This window comes from Hyaena hyaena, unplaced genomic scaffold (assembly GCF_003009895.1).
Source record: "Hyaena hyaena isolate Hyena2069 unplaced genomic scaffold, ASM300989v1 scaffold_292, whole genome shotgun sequence".
Taxonomy (NCBI): Eukaryota; Metazoa; Chordata; class Mammalia; order Carnivora; family Hyaenidae; genus Hyaena; species Hyaena hyaena.
The window spans coordinates 1028637-1055519 of NW_024080924.1; the positions used below are offsets into that span (position 1 = coordinate 1028637).

The following is a 26883-nucleotide window of genomic DNA, read 5'->3' on the forward strand; positions in this document are numbered from 1 at the left end:
ATAGTTCTCAATCCTTGGCTACTATTTCATATATAAAACTGAGGCATGATAAACCTGGATGGAAGCTCAGTAGAAATGGACAAGGTTTGCTCGGTGGTGTGTCTCACGGTGGGGTTAACAGTTGCAGACCAGCCATTTCATTTGAGAGTTTGTCTTTGCTTTTAGACTGATCCGTTTTTCCAGTCGGAATTTCTCCAGGCACCTGATTGGGGTTGGGGAGGGGTGTGTCAGCCGGACTGCTAGCGTTCTGAAAGAGAAGCCAAGAAAGGATGTGGAACTTTGATAATTACTCCATTCCACTACAAGACCTCAGCCCCACAGTCTGCTCTGCCTGATGTTCATGAATTCCAAGTCTGTCTGGTTGGATTTCACTAGAAACCATATTTCCTGAACACATAGGTGAGGTTGTACATCTGACGCCTAATTACACTAGATACCAACTTTTAAATACTCCCCTTATTTTTAGCTCCCCACCTCACCCTTGCCTTTCCAAGTATATGAGGCCTCTCATTTGTGCATGTCTGAAGGTCCCTCTTCCTCTGCAGACAGGTTTGTCCTTCCATCGTTCAGTGGAATGGACAACTCTTTGAGCTCCTTCTGCCTTTTGCATTTTCTGTTTTGGAATTGAATGGGGTCTACTAGTTTCACTGAAGGTAGATTTTGTTTTTGATACTTGGTCCCATGATTTTGGATTGGCTTTACAGGAGAAAAGAAAGTGAAAGGCCTTTCCTTTGCTACCCTAGAAGTCCAGCACATTTTGATTTTCACATTTTAGAGGAGATCGCCTTGTTGCAGCATGAGCGATGGGGCATGTATCCTTGCAGGGATGAGATGTGCTTCAAGGGAAAGCACACTGGACTAGTAGTCAGACATCTGGTGACTCTGGGAAGATCACCTACCATGTATTTGTTGCACTTGTGCTATCAGGAGGTGACTTGTCCCTAGGAGAAGACCACAGGGTATATATACTGATGACTCTAGTCTGGATGGAGGTGAGGGCTCACTCTTCATGGATGATGGTGAGTAAATATTTTGGGCCACTCTGTTGTTCCAGTCACATGGATGACTGGAGGATGTGGTGTGTGTTCACTTTCTATGATGGATGCCCTATGAGCGTGAGGAGAGTGCTAAAGACTGATTACTAACTGGGGGCAATGTGCTGGGTTATGTACTGTAAGCCCTGACAGAATCTCATAGCAGTTTAAAAATACATATACACACTGTGCTTTCATCTTGCCTCTGTTGCTAGAATTTCCTGGAATCCTCATTTGATGTTTATGGAAGGAACTCCATGAACTTACCAGAAGCAGTGTGGTTCTTATGTCCACTGTTGTTGCCCAGAAGGTTAACAGAGTAGAATGTAGCCTCAGGTGTCCTTAGAGAAGGGAGCATTCCTCTTCGAGTTTTGTCACAGATTTTGCCTCCTGGTGGCTTGAGGCTCCGAACCTAGGCGTGCCCACTTGTACCAGCTCTTCACCATCCGAGCAGCAGTGGGAAAGAGCCAGGTAATTTGCATCGCGGTACACTCTGAATCAAAGGCCATCCATCATTTCTGATATCTTGAATGCAGTGATTATCATATCAAAGACACATGATGACATTGAAGATAATAAGATTTCTGTTGCCCATCATCACTACCCAGCTTGGAGTAATTATTAGCACGTGTTCTTTTCAAAAGCCTAACACTCTAAACTGTGGAGAGAAAAAGCCCTATTTGAGTCACCAAGAATATATAGGAGAGTGGGTTCAGGGTCTTAAATGAGAAATGTAGATAAAACAGCGAGTCCAAAGGTCTTACAAACTTTGTTATTTAGAATCCTTAGGAGGCCAGCATGGCCATCTCTGTTCCTGGACTTGGCCTTCAGTAAGAAAGCAGTTGTCCTTGACTGAGCATACAGCTTTAAGAGACTGATGGAGAAAGGGACACATTTCGAGCTGGTTAGTCAAGAAAACACTGGGAGTCAGGAATTGTAAACACATACATACATTAATGTCAGGCACTGTGCCTAAGTGCCAGTGATAGTGAACAAAATAATACATTCATTGGAGGTCACTGACTACTCAGGCAGCAGCATAAGCATCACCGACTAGCTTGCTAGAAACCTAAGGCTCTCAGACCCTACCTGTGGTGTTTTTTTAGGCCTGCCTCGACCAAGTGGGTGACTAAAAACATCACAAATTGATTGTCTCATAGTTCTGGAGACTAGGAGTCTGAAACGAAGGTACTGGAAAGAGCCATCCTCCCTCTGAAACCAGTAGGGGAGTCCTTCTTTGCCTCTTCCTGTCTTCTGGTGGGTGGCTGGCAGTCTTTGGCATTCCTTGGGATGCAGCAGCATAATTCCATTCTCCACCTTTGTCATCACTTGGTATTCTCCCTCTGTGTCTTCCCATGGCCATTTTGTTTTTGTTTGCTTATTTTCAGAGAGCACATGAGCAGGGGAGGGGCAGAGAGGGAGAGAGAGAATCCCAAGCAGTCTCCACACTGTGAGCCAGGGCCCGATGCAGGGCTTGAATTCACAAAACCATGAGATCATGAACTGAGCTGAAACCAAGAGGCAGATGCTTAACTGAGCCATGCAGACACCCCAACCCTCCTGGCTTTTTTTTTTTTTTTTAAGTCATAGACATCTTCTTATGAGGACACCAGCCACATTGGATTAGGGTCCCATCTGACCCCAGTGTGACTTCATCTTTATTAATTTCATCTGCAGTGACCCCATTTCCAAATAAGGTCATGTTCTGAGATATTACAGATTAGGACTTCAACATATCTTTTGTAGGAGAAATATAGTTCATTCCAAAAAGATTCCAACTCCTTCCTAGTACATGAGAATCTATATTTGTAATGAGGCCCCTGGTAATTCACATGCGTACTAAACTTTTAGAGGATATCCCACCAATTCTTAATTGTCTTCTACTACAGACAGCTTTCTGTAGACAAGTGCAGCCTTTGCCTACAGTTTGTAGAAGTATGTAAGGTTCCCATCCCGTGCAATCTCATGCAATTTAGGAAACATTGATAGAAAGCTTTCACCTTTCTCCTCAATGCTAGGTCCTATAGGGAGAGATAGGGAAGAGAAGGAACATTTACTCTACTAGTTTTGATGGCCCTGCAGATTGCTTGTTGGGATGGGAATTTAAAGTAGGATTCTAGTACAGAAATTCAAAACAAAATAATAAAACATGACTTAACGCTCCTGTGGCACCATGCCTCTAGTATATCTTGAGTGGCGAGCCACTGTATTCCCATCTCTCCTAAAACAGAGAATTAATAAACTCTCCATCTAGCTGCTAAAGGCTGAGTTATATGAATGGAATATGTACCTAGCCTTGGGAGAATTCGAGCAATGATTGTTGGAGGCTACCTGAAAACACAGAATTGAATTTTCCTGCATTGTCTGTGCCAAAGAAAGTCCCTCTTTCCTCGCAGTCTCTGAGCACTGTAGCTTAACATTCATACCTTGAGTTTAAAAGACAGTCTTAGACAGTTGGACTTGTTTTTTGTTTTGTGTGTTTTTTTTTTTTTTTTTTTTTTTTTTTTTATGTTTCACCAGAAGTGGGATCCTTTCATGGTTTTCTGTTTTCTTTCTGCCATGTAGAAGAAAGGGTTTGAGCCCTCTGTCAGCTTGCTTCTCACCAGGTCAGCTGTCAGTAGTTTAGAATTGTTTCATGCTCATTACAGCCATGCACTCTTGAAGGGGCCTTGAGCTCTTAGAAATTATCTGATGGCATTTCTTATCTGTACTTTAGTGTGATGGTACTTTGGTCCACCCTGAAGACAGGGCAAGGAATGCACTGATGCCTCTTGTTGTTTTGTCTCCTGAATCTCTGATCAATGGGAAAATGCATGTGACTTTGTTTTAACACAAACTCTCAAACTATTGAAATTATCTCCTGCCCATATTCCCTCCCCCCTCCACCTCATGGTGCCCCCCTACCTCTGTCCCAGCCTCAGCCTTCACCTGCTGTGGTCTTCTCTCCATTTGCTTTCTGAGCAGAATTCAGTGGTCTGAAAACCAATAAAAGGGCTTTTCTGTCTCATCCATAAGGGTATGGGATGCCAAATATGTTCTCAGATGCAAGACAGGATGACAATTCGCCTTTTCACATTTCTTGGTGAAGGGCCTAAATCCTTAAAGTAAACTCCATCTGAGCAATTTTATGTGTCCCCAAAAATAAGGCCATGGAAGAGATTCAGACCTAGCAGTTTGACAGAACAGTGAAGCTTAGTTTTCCTTGAAACATTTAGTGGGACAGATAATCAGGCTGTGTGTGGAAAGCTTATTTTAATGGCATCATCAGGCCAGTTGACAGAGGCCACTACCCAAAAGCATACCTGGCCATGCTGACCATGAGCAGTGAGGGCTTGTTTGTACCAAGTCAGGTGACATTTCATAATATGACACCACAGAGCCAGCCAACCAGCTCCTCAGGCTGTGATGCCAGAGAGTGGTGAGGGGCAGGGGGTAGGGGTGGGGGACACAGGAAAAGAAGGGACAATGAACCTGAATCAGCATTTACTTTCCTGAGCACCTGCCAAGAAACGATTGTGTGTTTCCAATGAAGCTTTCACCCTCTCTGAGGAGGGAGAGTAAGATGACTGCCAGCTCTGGTCTTGATGTTCCCCTCCAGCTGGCCCTTGCTCCTGACATCGGCTGGGGGGAGGAGTTGCTTACCTGTCCCATCTCCAATCACTGCCACACTAGAAATGGCAGGGATGGCACAAGAACAGCCACACCTATGAAATAGGGATTGTGTGAGTTGCTTTATCCCATGAATTTTTTTTAATTATATATAAAGCCTGTCTCCATGGACTATATGCATCATGACTTTGTGTGTTCTCTTGTGTCACATCTTAGTACTTCTCTTGGGAAATTCTCACTCTGTCTTCTACATTAGATTTCTATAACTTGTAAAATAAGAATTCACAATCTGGTGATGGTGGGGAGTGATTATGAAAGGTTTAGTTTCACTAAACCAAAACATTCTCTGTTATACCATATCTCAAAAGATGCCCTCCAGTCCAGCCTTACTAACTTATATTTATGACTTGGAGGTATCCAGAGTAGGTTATCAGCTTGACCACCAGAGCTTGTAGCCCATAGGATAGGCTCATCAATTTCTATGTCTCTGGTATAGGATTCTACCTGCCTCTCAACTCAGTCCACAGGAATGTCTTCAAGGTGAACACAACAGTCATTATGAAAACACCCAGATCCCTTCGGCAGCCAGAGGCTTAGAAATGCAAAGGATTACTCTTGATGAGACTAGCTGACTTTTCATTGAGTAGTACCTGTGCTAATAGCAGCCTCATAATGTCTGTAGTTGTGCCAAATGATGGTATTAATAAGGAAGCATAAGCCAAAGATCACCAGGCTGAAGGCACAAAAATTAAAAATAGTGTCTTTAAGAATTTTGCTTTGAAGCGTTAGATGGTCTCCTTTCTGTATATTCTCCACTGTCTTCAATTTCATTGAGAGAAGCAAACCACATACTCATTTGTCCTATAGAGTTGAGCATGTCCTGTATATGAATATTTGAAATTTGAAATATACATGAAAGTAAATATCTGCCCGTGGATGTGGATCTTTCGTTTATTTGTTTGTTTTAGGGGGGCGGGTGGGGTGGGGGTTGGGGGTGATTCAGATTGGAAAGGCAGCAGCTTTCACATGCATTTATTTGCCTGAAGTGTTAAGGACATGTTTGTTGGTAATAACATATGTGGCTGTATTTAAGTAGACATGGTGCCTCCTCTGTGATAAAACCAACTTCCGTGGAAATGGAAATCCTGTGATTGAAACTGAGAAATGTCCAGAACGAGGACTAAGCCGAAAAACAGAGTACCTACTTGGTCTGGTATCGGTTTGAATGTGACTAGTGAAGGTGTAGGTGTAGAAATTCATCATCTTCATTTTCAGACAAGGAAGTCTCCCTGGAAGAAGAAGACTTCAATGATTCTCTGAATTTTGTAGCTGTGCCGAACTCACTTGGCCAAGTAGGCTTCTAGCATGCATGGTCTATTCAGACCATTTATTTTTATTTTCCCTTCTGGCCATGCCTGCCAAGCTCAGGCAGAAAGCTGAAGATAGATGTGGATTTTATGTAGATGTGAAAATCCCACTGGGCCTGGCAGGAGCTCTTTCTCAGTCTGTCTGGCAAGAGCTTTCTAGCTGAGTCGTCAGGGTGTGGTTTTTTCCAATGTAACAAATCTGTCTTCCCATTTCTGTCTTAATTCTTATTCAAAGAGGCAGGTTCTTCTGAAAATCCACATATGTAAGAAATAATAATCATTTGGATACACTGGCTCAAGGTGCAGGATTAGGCCGTGTGGGATGTGGGCCTGCGTCTCCCCTCTCTGGAAGGCATTGTGAGAGTTCCTCGGGCAATGTAACAGTACGCATGTGTGACATGCCCTAATCCAGCATGCGGCGGGGGTCTGGAAAGGCTTTGCCTTAAACTAGGCATGTCTAATAGGGTTTAACGCAACCTGTGAATTTGCCCCTGCACAAGGTCAGCTTGTAGGTCAGTGGAATGCTGCACAAATTGCATTCTCCTCCAGACTGTAATTATACTTAGGAGAAAGCTATGTGCTGCCAAGTTCAGCTGACTCCAGATAGGACCAAGATAAACTGAGGGCTTGCTAACATTTCTCAAAACCTGATTTTTAAAAGATTTGATAGAAAGCATCTCTTGTGTTTTTTTTTAATGACAATCTTAAGGTTTATGAAGGAGCTTTGTGTAAGGGATGGTGAGTCCCGCTATTGTCTGCCTTCCCTAGGAGCAGAAAAAGATTATTTGAAATTGAGGCATGAGGAATTTGAGTCAGACATTAAGCAAAACTCTTTGCTGCCAAAAGTTACTTAATACTAGAAGATGATTTTGAGGATTATGACAAATTAAGTAATCTGCACATGAGGACAAAGAGGAATGAGAAATGGATATTGAGAGTCGTCACAGAATAGGAATAGGATGAACAGTTGAGGTTGTGTCTGCAGTTAGGTGAGGCATGACTGTGTTTTATATGTTTGATGATAGAAAATGGCTATACATATGCGTGCGTTGTATGAAAACACCCTCAATAGTTGCTTAAAGTATGAACTTCCTTGTAAAGTAAGGTCCATCTCTAATTTCTGGGCCTGCCCAAAGGCAGAAGGTTAAGTTAGGCAACATTTGCAAGTTTCTCCAATGCTAATGGTAAATGATCCCCAAACCCACTTCAACTAGTGTATGCACTAAATGAGCAAACTTTTGCAAGTACTCCTACTCTCTTGTGAATTTTCTCTAAAGTATCTTTCTTAAACAGCATGGGGTGGGCACTTTTTTTCCTAAGAGCCTACATGGAAGGAAGTCACACTGGAAGCTTCAAGGCATAATTCTGTTTGCTGGCTCCACGTAAACTTGGAAAACCATTTATGCAATGGATTGGTTTCAAGGTCTTCAATAGTGTGAAAACCCCTGCTTCTTGCTGGTTTTAATGCGTAGAAAAACCTTTACCCCAGTGGTCATGCAGGATGGGAAGAGTCCCCTTCTATAGTAGCTAAGCAGAACACAAGTTATACATATGTGGAACTTGAGAAACTTAACAGAAGACCATGGGGGAAGGGAAGGAGAAAAAATAATTTCAAACAGAGAGGGAGGCAAACAATAAGAGACTCTTAAATACAGAGAACAAACTGAGGGTTGATGGTGGGGGTGTGGGGGAGAGAATAAAATGGATGATGGGCATTGAGGAGGGCACTTGTTGGGATGAGTACTGGGTTTTATATGTAAACAATGAATAACGGGAATCTACCCCCAAATCCAAGAGCACACTTTATACACTGCATGTTAGCAAACTTGACAGTAAATTATATTTAAAGAAAAAAGAAGAAAAACACTACCATGAGTTACAGTGTCATTTGGGGCTCATTGTCAACAGAGCTTATCATCTCTTTTTTAAATTTTTTTTTAACATTTTTAAGTTTATTTTTGAGAGACAGAGACAGAGCACGAGTTGGGGATGGGCAGAGAGAGAGGAAGACACAGAACCTGAAGCAGGCTCCAGGCACTGAGCTGTCAGCAAAGAGCCTGACACGGGACTTGAACCCATGAACCATGAGTTCATGACCTGAGCTGAAGTCAGACGATTAACTAACTGAACCACCCAGGTGCCCCTAGAGCTTATCATTTCTTAAATCTCCTTCACAGAGAAGTTTTCTGAACATGAGACCTGGATTTTTCTTTCAGGAAAAGGGCAATGAATGTAACTTTGGGGAATGCTTTTAGGTTACCCAGAGGAAGATTGTGCCCCAAACAGGCATCTCCTTCAAAACCCCCATTTTCAGTGAGTCCTGACATGTACAAAGAACAATCAGAATCTTTTTATGTTCAGTGATCCCTGTATACAACTCCCTTGTGTCAAAATTTATTTACCTGAGTTTCCTATTTTAAGTAGTCTTTGAACTCCCACTGAACAAAAATATATACATATATATTATTCTTAATCTTTATACCCCTCGCAGTACACCAACATAGGAGTTTGCATGTTGTGAGTTTTGTTGAATTGAACTGACTATATTTCTGCATCAAAGTAAGGATGAGTCAGGGAAGGACTAGAAATAGAAGGCTGGTCTCCTGACTTTTTTTTGTAGTAACTAATCACCAGACAATGACGCTGATGATTTTTCAGAGTTGGCCAAGAGGCCATGGCAGCTAAGCATGCTAATGTTAAAAGAGGAAAGGACCATTGTATTTCTGGCTGTAGTCGTTAGCTGTGTTTGTATTTCTACTTAGATTGTCATGTTGCTGGGAATCTTTGACTTTGGCCCGATTAACAAAGAAATTGTTAAAAAAAAAAAAAAAAAGAGGCGCCTAGGTGACTCAGTCGGTTAAGTATTCAACTTCCGCTCAGGTCATGATCACATGGTTCATGGGATCAAGCCCCACATCGGGCTCTGTGCTTATGGCTCAGAGCCTGGAGCCTGCTTTGGATTCTGTGTCTCCCTCTCTCTCTGCCCCTTTCCCACTTGCTCTCTGTCTCTCTGTCTCTCTCTCAAAAATGAATAAACATTAAAAAAAGTTTTTTAATTGTTAAAATGGCACATGATAATACTAACTAGAAGGCTTAAAGGATGAGTGGTGCTAATTAATAAAATTATTTAGTTAATAAATTGTTTGATGAAACATGTTGTAAATCCTGTGGCTATTCTTTTAATGCATTAGTTAAATTTCCTACTATGAAAAGAGCAGCTAATTAGATATCTGACTTAGGGTTCTAAAAATTTTCCAGATAATCATTTTGGTCACTAGTCCCTACTTTTCAGTAATGCAAATATGGAAGGTGTAGATGATTTTGATTTCTTTTAAGTCCCGGGTATATTAGAGAAGCTAGTGGATGGGGGAGAATAAATACCCAATATTAATTTATCTTCTTGTCATGTGTTCTTTCTCTTCAGAGAAGCTTTTTTTAAGTTTATTTATTATTTTGAGAGAGAGAGCAGAAGCATGCATGCACACAAATAGAGGAGGGGCAGAGAGAGAGAGAGAGAGAGAGAGAGAGGGGGAGAGAATCCCAAGCAAGCTCCACCCCATCAGTGAAGAGCCTGATGCAGGGCTTGAACTCATGAACTGTGAGATCATGATCTGAGCTGAAACCAAGAGCTGGAGGCTTACCTGAGCCATCCAGGTGCCCCTCTTCAAAGAAGAATTTTTGAAGTTAACTTTATTTATCTAGAAGTTACTGTAGCAAGGATACATAAAATGCAATAAAAGAAAAACAAGGGGAATTTTCAGTTAATAGAAGGTTCTACATAAATTGGATCTGGTTATTTGAAACTTTTGCATGATTCTAAAAAATTATGTTAAAAATATAATTATTGGTTTATGACAAGATGATCTTTTTTGAGAAAATCTCCTATCATGTCATAAATCAGTCTTCTTCCTTCTTCTCTTTGTTTATTCTGTCAGTTTTCTTTACTCTTGTCTTCTTCCTTCCTTGCTGCTTTTTTCCTAGCCACTCTGCTATGAAAGCAAATGCCTCTGATAACAGGAGTAGATCTGGGTAAGGAGTTGTGAGATTTGATCACAAATATCAAAAAGGAAAACAGAGGATTGGGTGAGCAGAACAAAGTGTTCTTCTATTTGTGTGCCTCTGGCTTTAATGCCCTAGCAGTGAGATAACTCCAGTTACTTGATAGGGCCTCTTGAGCACGAGGTATCGTTCTCTCTGGAAATCCATTGGAATTTCCAGAATCAAATTTTACAGTATTCTGGTGTTTACTGCCCCCCAATTCACCACTGCCCATTTGGATTGGCTTGTGTGCAGAGCTAACACCTGCCTAGTGCTTACGAGAGGCACAATAAATGATAGTTCTCATCCCTTTTCTTTCCCTTAGAATATTGTCCCCTTTCACAGCAATCTCTGTGTAAATCTCTTTCTCATTGCTTTCAGTTAGTTCCTTATTTAAATGTCTTTGCGCTTTACCAGTCTGATAGATCTAGTAATTGGAAATCATACTAAAAAGGATACAAAGAAAATCCACAAGAACACGTGACCAGTAACCAAATGTTTAACCTTGCTATTACATTACTAGTCTATTAGAAGTATAGACTAGTACAGGGCGCCTGGGTGGCTCAGTCAGTTAAGCATCTGACTTTGGCTCTGGTCACAATCTCATGGTTAATGAGTTCAAGCCCCACATTGGGCTTTCTGTTGTCAGCATGGAGCCTGCTTTGGATCCTCTCCCCTGTCCCCTGCCTGTCTGTCTGTCTCTGTCTGTCTCTCTCTCTCAAATAAATAAACATTTAAAAAATTTTAAGAAATGTAGACTAATGCAAAAACATTTTACTTGTCCTATTGGCCAAAATTTTTTTAAATGGATGAGAGAATGGTATAAATTGGTAGCACCTGTTGGAAACAATTTGGCACTACTATCAAAATTTTAAATGGACATATTGTTTGAATACTTCTGTAAATCTGTTCTATAGAAATACAAGCTCAAGTGACTAAGAATACACCTGTATGGTTGTTCGTTGCAGCTTTGTTAATAATTGACAAGTTTAGGAAAATGTCTAAATGTCCCTCAGTAGAGGGATACTTAAATTAAGTGTCATACTTAAAGTGGCCCTGCCTCTATTGACATGGAAAGTATCAGTAATATATTTATTTAAAAAATTATACAGAACCAGAGGGGAAAGTTGTGGAACAAAATGTATTGCGTGTCCCTTTTGTAAAGGTAAAACCCTCTGCACGTGTGGGCATGCATACGTGTTTAGATCTGAAAGAAGACAAATCCCCATTCCTAGTGGTGGTAACTGAGCCGTGGAATCAGGAGATGAGAGAATTTCACCTTCTACTTTTTCTTGCCTTCTTTACAGCTTATATTTTTATTACAATAAGCATTTGTTGGTTTTGTAGTTAAAAGTAATAAACTCACAAAAATAAAATGGACAAAAAATAACAGAACAAATATTTCTGTAAACTTGATAATTCTCCAAAGACAGAACTTTATACTAATCTTCAGTCCCAAGCTCAATACCTGGCAATGAGAGTCCTTTGATGTATGTGATAAACGAAGGAACCCTTGCTTATTCCAGTCTGTGTTCCCATGATCACATTGGCCAAGACTTGGACAGAAGCTTGTAAGATATGACCAGAGAGCCCACAGAGCATCTCTCTTCCTTTTTTCTCCTTCTCCCTGTCCCCAACACTATCCTTCACATCCTGCTCAGCCCAATGGTTAACCAATTTCAGAAAGATCTGAATATGTACTGAAGTCTTGGGCCAGCCTTTTTTGTCAACAGAACTTTGACTTGGTCTCTTAGTGTAATGAGCTCCTCCGTGAGTTTCCTTTTATTCATTATACATATTGCACTTAAGGATACTTTAAAATATACGTTCTGGGGCGCCTGGGTGGCTTAGTCGGTTAAGCATCCGACTTTCGCTTGGGTCATGATCTCGCGGTTCGTGGGTTCGAGCCCCGCATCGGGCTCTGTGCTGACTGCCAGCTCAGAGCCTGGAGCCTATTTCAGAGTCTGTGTCTCCCTCTCTCTCTGACCCTCCCCTGCTCATGCTGTCTCTCTCTCTCCCTCTCTCTCCTAGAAATAAATAAAAATATTTTAAAAAATAAAATAAAATATATGTTCTGCTCTTTTTCTTAACCCTCTCTTCTAACTTTTTCCTTCTAATTTGTTTGATATTGTCATCCACTTCCTAACTTCAAAATGTATTACAAGCTGCAGTATTTGAAACAGTATTAGTATCAAAACAAACATATAGACCAAAGGAAAAGAATAGAGAGCCCCAAAAGAAACCCATGCATATATGGCCAAATGATCTCCAACAAGGCCTCCAAGACTATATAACAAGGAAAAAATGGACTCCTCAAAACATATATGTATCCATATACAAAAGAATGAAATTGGACCCTTATAGCATAAACAGAAATCAACGTAAAATGGATTAAAGATATGAAACTATAAATGCAAGATCTGAAACTATAAAATTTCTAGAAGAAAACATAGGAGGAAAGGCTTCATAATATTGGTCTTGGGATTATTTTCTGGATATGACACCAAAGGACAGGAACAAAAGCAAAAACAGACAAGTGGGACTAAATCAAACTGAAAACTTGCATAACAAAGGAATCAATCAGAAGAGTGAAAAGAACCTATGGAATGGGAGCAAACACATGCAAACCATATATCTGATGAGGTATTAATATCCCCAAACCTATAAGGAATGCCTGCAGCTCCATAAAAAAGAACCCCAATTGAAAAATGAGCAAAGGACTTAGACATTTCTCCAGAAAAGACCTACAAAGGGCCAACAAGTATATGGAAAAATGTTCAACATCACTAGTCACCAGGGAAATGTAAATCAACACCACAATGAGATCTCACCTCACATCTGTTAGGATAGCTATCCTTTTTTTATAAAAGGAAAAAAAAGTGTTAGTGAAGATGTGGAAAAATTGGAACTCCTGTGTATTTTTGGTGGGAATGTAAAATGGTGAAGCTACTATGAAAAGCAGTGTGGCGTTTCCTCAAAAAATTAAAAATAAAACCCACATGATCCAGCAGCTTCACGTCTGGGTATTTATCCAAAAGAACTGAAAACAGGATCTCAAAGAGATACCTGTACATCCATGTTCACTGCAGCAGTATTCACAATGGCCAAGAGGTGGAAAGAACCTAAACACCCATTGATGAATGAATGGATAAAAACATTGTGGGGAGTGTGTGTGTGTGTGTAGGGTTGTGTGTATTATACACACACAAAGGCATATTATTCAGCCTTAAGGAAATTATGTCATATGCTATAGAGTGGATGAACTTTGAAAAAATTATGTTAATTGAAATCACCTACTCACAGAAGGACGGACACATGCTGCATGATTCCACTTATACGACACATCTAAAGTAGTCAAGTTCATAGAAGTAGAAAGTAGATGCAGAAAACTTCCAAAGGCAGTGGGATAGTTGAGGAGGGGCAGGGGGAGAAGGAAATGGGGTGTAGAGTTTCTGTTGTGCAGTCTGAAAAATTCTAGATATCTGCTGTACAACAATGTGATATAGTTAACCAGATGGTACATTTAAAAATTTGTTAACAAGGTAGATTTCATGTTATGTTCTATTATTATTATTATTATTATTATTATACTTTCTAATCCATAAAGGAAGGAAAGGGGAAGAAAGAAAAATACTAAAAGAGCTTAAGACATACATCCATTCAGTGTCCGTTGTGTTCTCACCATTTTGGCTGGTTTTGAGAAACCTTGTATTATTCCACAATTCAAGAGAGACTGCATAGAAACTTAGAAGTATATTTTTTAAAGGTCTAGTCAGAGGTAGGCAGGGAATTTGACACAAACAGGGAAGAGAATAAAATGCTCTGATTTTACCACTGCCTAATTCCTTTTTGGGAGGCAGCACTGCATTTCATACAGGTCTTAAAGTTGTAGCCCAGCTACAGGTACCAAATAGTCTCTTCTTAAACACCTGTCCTGTTTAGTCATTAGGCAAAATTGCAAGAATGGCTGACTATGGTGATATCCTTTCCATATTTCAGGCTGGTTGAACACTGAAGGGATGGATATGCTTGTTTTTCCCAGTGACAGGCAATCTCCATCTGAGTCCTTTCCTCTCTCTTTCTCTCTCTCTCTCTGTTCCCTTCTGATTATTCTGTTGCCTTCTTTTAATTACCTATTGTAAGAACTTGCATCTGAGCCTTCTCTTACATGTAGGTAGAATGTGTTACTTACTCCTGCTTTTCAAAATCTGAACTAGATAGCTTGGTGAATGTTTATTTGAAGAAGTTATTGCTACCCATTTGTGATCTTCTCATAAATTTTATTTCCATGCCTATTTTCTTGACATCAGTGTGTATTCCATGGCCAAGGTTTTATCAGTTACTATCCTGGACATTTAAGAATAAATTTAGTCAGGGGTCCCTGGGTGGCTCAGTTGGTTAAGCACCCAACTTCAGCTCAAGTCATGATCTCAAGGTTAGTGAGTTCAAGCCCTCCATCACGCTCTCTGCTGTCAGTGCAGAGCCCACTTCAGATTCTCAGTCTCTCTGTCTCTCCCTCTCTTTCTCTCAAAAGTAAATGAACATTAACAACAACAAAAAAAATTAAATCTGGTCAGTTCCCAAAGCCTTGCTTTGTTTGAATTTTCTTTGCAATTAGTTCAGGTGATGTTTTATTTGCTTTTTTGGTTCCTCTCAGCAGTTTTACCAAAGTGATTTTTATGGAAGTTTAATTCACTACAACAAGCGGTTTTAGGTGTACAATATAATGATTCAGTATCTGTACATGTTGTAAAATGATTGCCACAATAAGCATAGTTACCATCACCATACAAATTTATGAAACATTTTTCTTGTGATGAAAATTTAAAGGACTTACTCCTTTTAAAGCTTTCAAGTATGTACTATAACAGTATTGACTATAGTCACCATGTTGTACCTCATCAAGTACATACATGTACATGCCATACATGTACATAATGTACAAGCCATTACATACGTGGCTTTTTTATTTTTTAATTGGAACCTTGGGTCTCTTGACACTCTCACCCATTTTGCCTGCTCCCCCCAATCTTCCTCCATTCTTTTCTCTGTATCTATGAGTTTTCTTTTGTTTTTCAGATTCCACATATAAGTGAGTTCATATGGTATTTGTCTTTCTCTGTCTGGCTTATTTCGTTTAACATAATATCCTCTAAGTTCAAAAAAAAAAAAATATCCTCTAAGTTCATCCATGGTGTCACACATGGCAAGATCTCATTCTTTTTTATGGCTGAATAATACTCGTGTGTGTGTGTGTGTGTGTGTTTGTGAATACCACATCTTCTTTATCTGGACATCCATCAGTGGACACATAGGTTGTTTCCATATCTTGGTAATTATAAATAATGCTACAGTGAGATCAGATGGATATATCTTGGGATAAATACCTGGTAGTAGATTTTCTAGAATAAGATAAATTGATTTTAAATGACAGTTTAGACCAGGTGGACTTAACAGATGTCTGTAGAATATTCTATCCTGAAACAACAAAATACACATTTTTTCAAGTGCATAAGGAACATTCTTCAAAAGAAATTATAACATTAGGCCATAAAATAAATCTCAGTAAATTTAAGAAGACTGAAATCCTATCACACATCATTTTTCTGACCACAATGGTATGAGAGTAGAAATCAATGGCAAGAAGTGGAAGAATCACAGATAAGTGGAGATTAAAAAACATGCTGCTGAATAACCAGTTAGTCAATGAGGAAATCAAAGGAGAAATTTAAAAAAATACCTTGAGACAAATGAAAATAGGAATACAACATACCAGAATCAGTGGGATACAGCAAAAGTAGTTGTAAGGGAGAAGTTCGAAGTTCATAAGGGCACAGATCTATCACAAGAAACAAGTAAAATCTTAAGCAATCAAAATGCACACCTGAAGGAACTAGAAAAAGTACAAGCAATGCCTAAAGTTAGTAGAAAGACCAAAATAACAAAGGTCAGAGTCGGAGTAAATGAAATGGAGACTAAAAAGACAATCAAAAAGATCAATGAAATTAAGGACTGGTTCTTTGAAAAGATAAACAAAATTGACAAATCTTTAGCTAGACTCACCAAGAAAACGAGGGAAAGCTCAAATAAATTCAGAAATACAAAAGAAATTGTAGTTGATATCACAGAAACTCAGAGGAATATAAGAAACTAGTATGAACAATTATATGCTAACAAGTTGAACATATCTATGACATGGATAAATCACTAAAAACCCAACCTTCTAAGACTAAATCATAGTAAATCTGAACAGACTGATTAGTAAGGAGATTGAATGAGTAATCAAAAACCTACCAATAAACAAAACCCCAAGACCAGATGGTGTCACTAGGAATTCTACCAAACATTCAAAGAAGATTTAATACCTATACTTTTCAAACTCTTCCAAGAAATTAGAGGAAGGAACGCTTCCAGACTCATAGTCAAAGGCCAGCATTACCCTGATACTGAAACTATACATGAACACCACACCAACAAAGGAAAATTACAAACCAATATCCCTGATGAACATAGATGTAAAAATCCTTGAGAAAACATTAGCAAACCAAATTCAGCAATACAATAAAAGGATCATACATCATGAGCAAGTGGGATTCATTCCAGGGATGCAAGGATATTTCAGTATCTATAAATCAGTCAATGAGATACATCCCACTAACAAAATAAAGAATAAAAATCATCTCAATAGATGCAGAAAAAGCATTTGACAGAATTCAACATCCATATATGATATAAAAAAAAAAAAGATCAACAAAGTGGATTGAGAAGGGACATAATGTAATAAAGGCCATATGTGACAAGCCCACAGTTAACATCATACCCAAGACTGGAAAGTTAAAACCTTTTCCTCCAAGATCAGGATCTTAGCCAGAGGAATTAGGCAAGAAAAGAAATAAAAAATATCCAGAGAGGAAAGGAGGAAGTAAAATTGTAACAATTTGCAAATAATGTGATTTTATATATAGAAAACCCTAACAGAAAACTGTTAGAGTTAATAAAGGAATTCAGTAAAGTCCCAGGGTATGAAATAAATATATAAAAATCTGTTGCAGTTCTATATATTAGCAGTGAACAATCAGAGAAATTAATAATCTCATTTATAATTGTATCAAAAATAATAAACTATATAGGAATAAAGTTAACCAAGGAGGTGACAGACCTGTACACTGCCAAGTGTTAGGACACCGGTGAAAGAAATTAAAGACACAATTGAATGTAAAGATATTCTGTGCTTATGGATTAGAAGAATGAATATTGTCAAAATGTTTGTACTTCCCTAAGCAATCTACAGGTTCAGTGCAATCCCTATCAAAATTCCAATGTCCTTTTTTACAGAAATAGAAAAAAATAATCCTCAAATGTGTGTATAGAAACACAAAAGACAATCTTGAGAAAGAACAAAGCCAGCATGATTTTTTTAGATAACTAAGCTCTACAGACTTCACAAGGGCAAGGACTTGATCTGTCTCAGGCACCTCTGTATCCTTAGGGTCCAAAGCAGTGTCAGGCACATAGAAGATTCACAGCAGATACTTGAAGGAATGAATGCATGGCTAAATATTTATGTAAAACTTATGTGGTTTCTCTTAATTTTGTATTGGGCTTTTAAAAATCATTTAACTTTATTATTTATTTATTTTATATTTAGAGATAGAGAGAGAGAGAGCGAGCGAGCGAGCACACTAGTGGACAGGGGAGAGGGGCAGAGAGAAAGAGAAAATCCCAAGCAGGTTTCAGGCTTAGCATGGAGCCTGACATGGGCCTCGATTCTGCCACTCTGGGATCATGACCTGAGCCAAAATCAAGAGTAGTTTGCTCAATAACTAACTGAGTGAGCCACCTAGGCACCCCCAAATCATTTTGCTTTAAATATGTGTTCTGAATCTAAGAAAAAGCCAGAAATTGCTTTTTTAAGGAAAATATTTGAGGGGCACCTGGGTGACTCATCAGTCAAGTGTCCAACTTCAGCTCAGATCATAATCTCATGGCTCATGAGTTCAAGCCCCATGTAGGGCTCTGTGCTGACAGCTCACAGCCTGAAGCCTGCTTCAGATTCCGTGTCTCCCTCTCTCTCTATGCCCACCCCCAATTTGTGCTTGCTCTCTCTCTCAAAAATAAGCATTAAAATGTTTTAAAAAGGAAAATATTTGATTATATAAAATCTCTCTTTTGTTTTCATATAAAAAAATTAAAAAGACCCAAGTACCTACCTTCCTAATCCCTTTAAAAACTCTTGAAATTCTGTATCCCCCAGAAATCTTTCTCTAAGACTATTGAAATTGTTAAACACATAGGACAGAAAAATCAAATTTCCTTTTATTTTGGTGACATCTTGGTATTTACTATATTTGAGTTCTCATAGTTGCATAAAAGTAGCCATTCTGAGCAGGGAGAGGAAATGCTAGGGCTGGTGATGCCTGATGCAGGATTGACTGATAGATTGGTAATTAGACAATCTTGGAATAAACTCCTGTTGTTCCTTATTGCTCAACCAGCAATACAGTCAGTCTAGGGCCAACATAAATGCAGGTGTTGGTTGCTGTCTATGTCTTCATTATATTTTGATAAATGTGTAAGTACCTAGTGGGAGGGGAAACAGCTGTTTCGTTTCATTTGTATTTTATCCAGCAGAATGCATTAAAAACACCTTATGATCTGGTGATGTTTGGTGTGCATTTTCTATTCAATTTTGTGGCTGTGTCACATGAGAGAAAAGATCTGTTTTTTTTTTTTTTCTTCCCCCTTAGTGGCCACAGTGTGATGTGTTAGAAAGAACTGATTTGTCTTACTTGCTTTAGAGAAGCCAAAACTATGAAGAACTCACTCTCTTCATAATTGGCAATGAGGTATTTGGAGTTTATACAAAGACTGTGAAGTTTTGATATATATTATTATGAAAAAATAATTTGAAGCAGTTTAAAATTAAGGCTTAATGTACAAAGTATTTTATTGTTTATATTAAAAATAGCACCAATATGGAGGAACCTCTCTAAGAAGGGGAAATTTTATTTAAATAATCCATGTTAAGAATATATGAGGTGCTTTCCAGATATTATGTAAGTTTTAGAATAAATATATAAAATAAATATAGTCAGCCCTACTCCCTGAGGAAGAAATTAAACTCCTCCTAGAGGGGAAGTCACTTTTCCAAGGCCATTATCACTTGTAAACAGCTAACCAGCTGAGTTGGGATCTCACTGATCTTCCCCCTAAACCACTAGGCAGATGACACAGCCAACAAAATTGAAGGCTATGAAGTGACCCAAGAAGTAGTAATGTGGAAATGTGCCAATGATAAGTGGAAAAGCTGGATATAAAATTACACATATGTTGTAATTATAGTTTAGTTAGTAAGTGTTTGAATAAAAAGATCCAAGTACAATATCATAAAGATTTTAGTGTTTGTGTTAGACTAGTGGAGTTTGGGGTGGTGTTTTTCCTTTATTTTCTAAAATATCTATAGTTAGTAGCACCTGTGTGCCTCGGTCTGGTGAGTGACCAACTCTTTTTTTTTTTTTTTTTTTTTTTTTTTTTACAAATAGTTTATTGTCAAATTAGTTTCCACATAACACCCAGTGCTCATCCCCACAAGTGCCCTCCTCCATGCCCATCCCCCCCTCCCCCCCACATCCATCAGTCCTCAGTTTTTGTCAGCATTCAAGAGTCTCTCATGGTTTGCCTCTCTCCCTTGATTTCAGCTCAGGTCATGATCTCACAATTGGTGAGGTCAGACTCTATGCTAAGTGTGGAGCTTACTTGGGATTCTCCTCCCCTCTCCCCATTTCTCTGCCTCTCCACACTTGCACACGTGTGCTCACTATCAAAAACAAACACAGTTTTTAAAAGTCTACAGTTGTACATAAATCACTTTCATATTAGAATCCTGTTAAGATAGAGTACAACATCGGTTTAGTTCATCAAAGTATCTAAAATTCTTAATGTTTTTGCTATGCTTCTGAAAGATTTCAGTTATTTGAGTGTGTATTAACTTTATTTTTCAATTACAGATCATCAAGTTATTGGACGGAAAGCGATCTCAGACTGTGGGAATCTTGATATCTAGTCTGCATTTAGAAATGAAGGATATCCAGCAGGGTAAGTCTTCTCTGTTGCTTTTTTCCAACTTTAAAACTTTTCAGCATTTTATTGTGAAAAGTTTTAAATGTATAAATGAGTCAAATGCTATAGTAAATCCCATGTACTTAGTACCCAGCTACGAAACCACCAGTTGACTTCTGTTTCATCTGAAGTACCCTCCCTCACCAGATGGGCTATTACATTTACAGTTCATCTGTTAAAAACATCAGGATACCGACAAAAGTTAGGGGATGCTTTTCCAGGCATAATTCTAGTGCCATTATCACGCATTTAAAAACATTTATAGGGATGTCTGGGTGGCTCAGTCAGTAAGTGTCTTATTTCGGCTCAGGTCCTGATCTCACAGTTTGTGAATTCGAGCCCTGTATTGGATGCTCTGTGCTGACAGCACGGAGCCTGGAGCCTGCTTCGGAATCTGTGTCTCCCTCTCTCTCTGCCCTCCCACCCTTGCTCGCACTCTGTCTCTCTCTCAAAAATAAATAAACATTAAAAAATAAGTAAATAAATAAATAAATAATTTCTCAGTATCATCATATATGTAATTCTAATTTCCCCAATTGTATACACACTTTTTCATCCATTTGTTTACAGTTAGTTTGAATGAGGACCCAGACAAATTTCATGCATTGCCTTTGCTGTGTCCCTCAGTTTTCTTGTGATCTAGAAATTCTGCACTCCATCGTATTTCTTTTTTTCCTTTGTAATTAATTTTTTTTAAAAGAGATCAGGTCATTAGTCCTGCGGAGTTTCCCACATTTTACATTTTCTGATTGCATTGCCGTGTTCTCATTTATGATGTTTTTCTGTCCCCTGTGGTTCCTGTAAACTGTTAGTTTGATCTAGAGACCTCATCTAAGTAGGGGAACAATACTTCTTAAATGTTATTACATTTTATATCAAGAAATACATGATATCTATTTGCATACATTGTTAGTGGGCACCTAAGATCTTTGCCTAGATTCATGATTTCATTAGAAGCACAAAATAGCTCTAACACTGACACCATCATTTCTTCTTCATTAGCTGGAATACTTCTATGGAGAAACACTTTTCCTCTTCAGCCACTTGGCCTTGTCACTGTGTTTTAATCCCTTCTTTTTTTTTTCAAATGGTATTATTTCAGCTGGTTATCTTTGGCCCAATTTGAAATACGACCTTTTTTATAAATTTTATTACACTTTAATTATTTATTTTTTAAATGTGTATATATTCTCTTTTTTTGCTTATTCTAATTTTATTTTTTTAATTTTTTTATAATAGTATATTGTCAAGTTGGTTTCCATATAACACCCAGTGCTCATCCTCACAAGTGCCCTCTAAAAAGAGGCAATTTTACTCCCATCTATTTTCCTTTGTCTCTAGAAACATAGGCCAAAAACCATCTTGCCTTTTCGAAATCTGTGTTTTGCACGTAAGCAACACTCCCCTTTCTCAGTAATCAACGAAATGTGATCTGTATTTTGACATGTCATTGATCAGCTTTTCTGACTAGTAACGCAACCTCTCGTAGATGGTGTCAGCAGAGTTCAGCATGCGGTTAGCGTGGAGACACTCTCAGACCACATTGTCCGTCAGGTTTTGGTCTGTGTTGCCTCACGTTTGCCTCACTCTGGTACACAGCAGGGGGCTTCCAGAGGTCCCGAACCAGAAGCCACTTAACACACACACTAGTTTTCTCAAAGGAGCTTTGTTAGGGCTTAAAATTTTGCTTTGTCGCAGACATTAAAAATTCCCCATGAAGCTAAAAGTATTCTGAATTAGATGATAGTCATAGTATTCAAATGAACTATTTGTAATATTTAAGCTTAATTAAGTAGAAATAAATACACGAGCGTGAATATGAAACTTCCGAAAATGTTGCAGCAGTGGATTTGAATTTGGACAGGGGTAGCTAAAGGGGTCCAGCATCAAAATTAGAAAGGGATTCTTCAGTGATTTTAGCGGTTAGACCTCCTAGAAGAATTGAGTTTCAGTTCAAACCAGGAAACTGTCATGCTAATGAAAACCTGGAACAGATAATTTAGCAAGAAAGTTTATAGCCATTTGTCAAAGAGACTAACTTTTTTGACGCAGTCTGAGTTTGGAAAGGAATTCTCTAGATGCAGTGGCAGAGTCTTATCCTAAACAACAGTATTCTCCCTAAGTTTGGTGAAAATTAGTTATGCTTGGTTTTTTCACCACGATGTATGACACTGTGGATATGAGTCTTTGCAATGGCAACTGCAACTTAGACTTTATTCAGCTCTTTTTAGGCACATCCTGCTGTGGTATATCAGATGGCCATACGATGCGAGTCACTCCAGTCATGTGGTGTTCCATTTACCAACTCCGGACTGTAAACCTTCTTCCCATGGCACTTCAGCCTTGGTGGAGTGAAGGCTCATTGTGAATTAGATAAGAGATGAGTTCACCCATCCCTTTTCCAGAACTCTGCTCTAGACGAGGACATGCTGACATGAAGCACTAGCGAAGGAAATGTCACTTGTAGCATCACAGATTTCTAGGACTGTGGGCACCATTTTAGTCCTTTCTCCTGTTTCAAGCACCTCCATTCCCCACCGCAGGGTTGGCTCCTAAGTTCTTTAAAAAAAAAAAAAAATCACCTCTATTCCATGTCTTCATTTAGTAATGCATTCCAGATGAACATAACCCAAGCTTAATTTTTCTTTAGAACCATTTGACTGACACTGGCATCTGAAGGTCACTTAGGAGCCCAAGCTGTGTCAGTTACATTTCATTCTGAGTCTGTGTCTGGTCGTGAATGGAATGCACTTGGCCTTGTGTTGTCATCCCGATGAAAGGACTCCCTGTGCTGGTGTTGGCCCACAATGTGTGTTTTAATGTGAGAGGGGCTGCAGTGAGATCTGATTGGGGCTGGCCAGCTGGCAGCCAGGCAAGGTCACACAGCACATCAGCCCTGGTGAAATGACCACAATTCAGAGGCCATTCTTCAGCCTTTGGTCATACGCTAGTCTTTGTCAGTGCGCAAAGACAGATGCCCTGACTCACATTTTCCAAACTCACAAGGTGCTGATGTATAAACCAAAAAGTGAGAGTACTCACTTAGAGAAAAGACTTTTCCTTTGCCACGATGAAAATATTTCTCACACCTGATCATTGTCACCTCCTTCTCACTGCCTTTCCTTGGCAGTGTATCTTTGCGTATGCTCTCTCTCCCCTAACTGGGATCACCTTGATAGTAGTTTTAGGTACGTCCATTCAGTTACCTCCTATAGATGGATAATTCAATATTTCCTGGTTCGAGTCTTAAAAAGCAACCTTGTCTTCCTCATTTGTAAGGGTGGTCACTTCTCTGTTGTCCACTAGACACTGCCTATGATCTATATTCAAGAAGTGGGATTTTGAGGCTCTGTACCTCCCGGTCTTACAGAGAGCAAGTTTGCTCCTTTACATCATGTTGTGTTTCTTTTATAAGAATTTCTCTGATAATTGAACTTTGTTTACAACTAATTGGGCTAAGATAACAAGTATAAAGCCATTCAGTTTTTTTTTTTTTTAAGAGCTGTAGCTTTTATTTATTTATTTATTTTTTTTTTTGCAAATAGTTTATTGTCAAATTAGTTTCTACATAACACTCAGTGCTCATCCCCAAAGTGCCCTCCTCCATGCCCATCCCCCCCTCCCCCCCACATCCACCAGTCCTCAGTTTTTGTCAGCATTCAAGAGTCTCTCATGGTTTGCCTCTCTCCCTTTCCCCCACCATTTCCGCCCTTCTTCTCCCTCTTGTTCCTCCGTCAAGTTCCTCCTAATCCTCCTATACGTGCAAACATATGGTATTTGTCCTTCTCTGCCTGACTTATTTCGCTCAGCATAACACCCTCAAGGTCCATCCATGTTGCTACACATGGCCAGATTTCATTGTTTCTCATTGCCATGTAGTATTCCATGGTATAGATAAACCACATCTTCTTGATCCATTCATCTGTTCATAGCAGCACTCTCAACAATAGCCAAAACATGGAAAGAGCCTAAGTGTCCATCAAAAGCCATTCAGTTTTTTACACTGTCATTTAATTAAGAAAAATAGACTAAACCTTAGAAGAGACGGGATCAGACTGTCCTATATTCCATTTTGGTGCATTTGGGCAAAGACTTCCTTCCTTTCTACCTTCCCGCCTTCCCTCCCTCAGTGAACATGGATTGAATGCCAGGTTTGTATCAGGCACCATGACTACCTCAGCACATAAGACCCAGACTGGGACATTCTCAGGAGTGCACAGGATAGTGGGACAGACCTGTGTAGGAGCCCAAGCAGATAGTAGAGCTTCTTATGAAATGACAGAGTAGTATCTGGACTCTTCTTGTGAAACATGAGCCTTCAAGGACAAAACAGTGGTCATTACACAGAGAAGAAGCTTTTCCAACTGAGGAGAGAAGGCATGTAAAGGGGCAGTTCTGCTGGAACCTATAGGTCCCATGTGAATGCGGGTTGTTTCAGGCCTTGGGGCTAGAAAAACAAACAGTGCCCACACCAGGAAGGGCCCCGAATATCCTTATATCATCATGCAGAATTGGGATATTATCCCATCAGTAACAGGGAGGCAGAATTTTAAGAGTTTCATGGCTGTGATATAATTTTGAATACAGAATTGTCTCTCAGGCTGTGAAAGATGGACCTGCAAGGCCTTGCGTGCTGTGGCCCCAGCTGGTACCTCTTACTTTCCTTGGCTGTTCTTGTTCCCCGCCTCAATGCACGCTAGCCACAACAAGACCTCTTTGATTCCTTAAAACAGCCAAGTGTTTTTTCTTCTTCTGTGTCTTTGAAGGCATAGCACTTTCTGAATGAGCAGCATGGCACATTCCCTGTGTTTGAAATGCGTTTCCACCCCACTATAGCTAGCTCCTTTCCTTTGCTAGGTTTTGGCATGTAGGGCCTCCCTCAGAAACCCTCCCTAAGTTAATTCTCTTATATTCTACACAGCTCTTATGACTTCATTGGTTCATTTACTGGTGTTTTCATTTATATCTACCACCAGAATGTAAGTTCCAAGAGGGAGATTGCTCTGTGATGTGTCCCTAGCACCTTACAAATGAGCTGGCACCTGGGTGATAATCATCCATCCAGTATCTGTTGAATGGATAAATAAAAATTATCCCGAAGATGGATAAGTCTGCTAGAAAGGGATTGATGGGCGCCTGGGTGGCTCAGTCAGTTGAACATCCGACTTTGGCTCAGGTCATGATGTCATGGTTTGTGAGTTTGAGCCCCATGTCAGCCTCTGTGCTGACAGCTCAGAGCCTAGAGCCTGCATGCATCACATTCTGTGTCTCTTGCTCTCTCTGACCCTCCCTTGCTCACACTCTATCTCTCTCAAAAATAAATAAATGAGAAAAAAATGTTTTAAAAATCTGTTAGAAAGGGATTGTGATGATTGAGATAATAAATGGTGAAGACCAGAACTAAGGTTGTGTCTGTAGAAATATAGGGGAGACCACATACAAAGGCTATTTGGAGAGAGAATTGCTCCATTTAGCCACATCAGAGGCAATCTGTGATGGAGAAGAAGTCCTATATGTACCTTGGATCTCTGGCTTCAACAGGAATGTGTATAATGGTACCAAAACATAAACTGAAAATACAGGAGAAAAAGTGTAGGTAGAAGCAGAAAGATCAGTTCTGTTTTAGATGATTGGAGTCTGAAGTGACTGAAGGCATTGAAGCTATTGTGTTCACTTAGCATCTGAGAAGTCTAGCCTGATGCCAAGTAGACAGGGCTATGTTGGAGATATAACACCTCCAGAAAGGTAACCACCTTTATCTGCCTCTCTCCACCCAAGATGGTATTTGGAAAAAGCTGAGTCTCTAAACTAAACTGACGGAAGTTTAAAGCACTGCATGAGTAAAGGCAGGACCTTGGTTGTGGGGGAAGAATGGCTTCAGGAGACTGACCAAAATACCCACAGCACTTGTATTTGGTCCAGGAGACACTCTGAATAAGTGATTTACTTCTTGCTGGCTTTCCATCTGCTAAACCGGATGACTTGTGTTTAGAAGCATTTTGGCATCCATGGATGCAGTGACTGCCTACATGATTGCAAATTAGTGTTTTCATTCCATGTTAGCGATTTCCTCTCATTCTTTTCCCAGGGGAGATGGAAAATTGCTGTTGACTGTTCTTGACATAAACCTCTGTATGCCTTGCAACACACTAGGTGCCAGAAATGTCTTGGCTTTGATTTGGAATTTCCCGTACACTCACAATTTATATTTATAATATTTAATCTAACATCAAAATAAAACATTTTTCAGTTCAGCTCTTACCAGTCCAGAATCTCAGTTTGGGAGTTCAATTGCATCAAAGACTATCTTTCTGTTTAGGAATCTCAAATCAAAATATGGGAGGATTGCCAGTTAGTTATATGCCCAGAATCTAAAACCCATATCTGAGAATGCCCACTGGACTTTGCTCCCTTTTACCTATTAATTTCTAGAAATCTCTGTCCATGTTTATGCCAGGTGTCTAAAACATAATTTTACCAGGCATCTGAAATTCACCATGAATTGCCTAGGGTTTTCCTGAGGAACATTCTAACTCTAGCCTGGAAGACCCTTTACTGAAGGCAGGTGATCCCCAAAATTTTATTGTGCTCTCAACCAGTAAGTTTCAGAACATGCATCTTAAGCGATGTTTTCTAAAACACGTATATCATATAATTGTGTGACAGAACTAATATTCACATTGAACAACAAATGCCAAAATGTGAATTAAGGTGAG

The 26883-nt window shown here is 39.4% G+C and overlaps 1 protein-coding gene across 2 annotated transcripts in view; it reads left to right on the top strand.

The window, feature by feature from the left end:
• Positions 1 to 26883, top strand: part of FMN1 (formin 1) — a 394055-nt gene that overhangs the window by 210481 nt on the left and 156691 nt on the right. For both annotated transcript variants that reach the window (XM_039247265.1, XM_039247266.1), the window contains one exon: positions 20056 to 20143. In XM_039247265.1, the coding sequence (XP_039103196.1) occupies positions 20056 to 20143 (88 nt within the window). The remainder of the gene's footprint in view (positions 1 to 20055; positions 20144 to 26883) is intronic.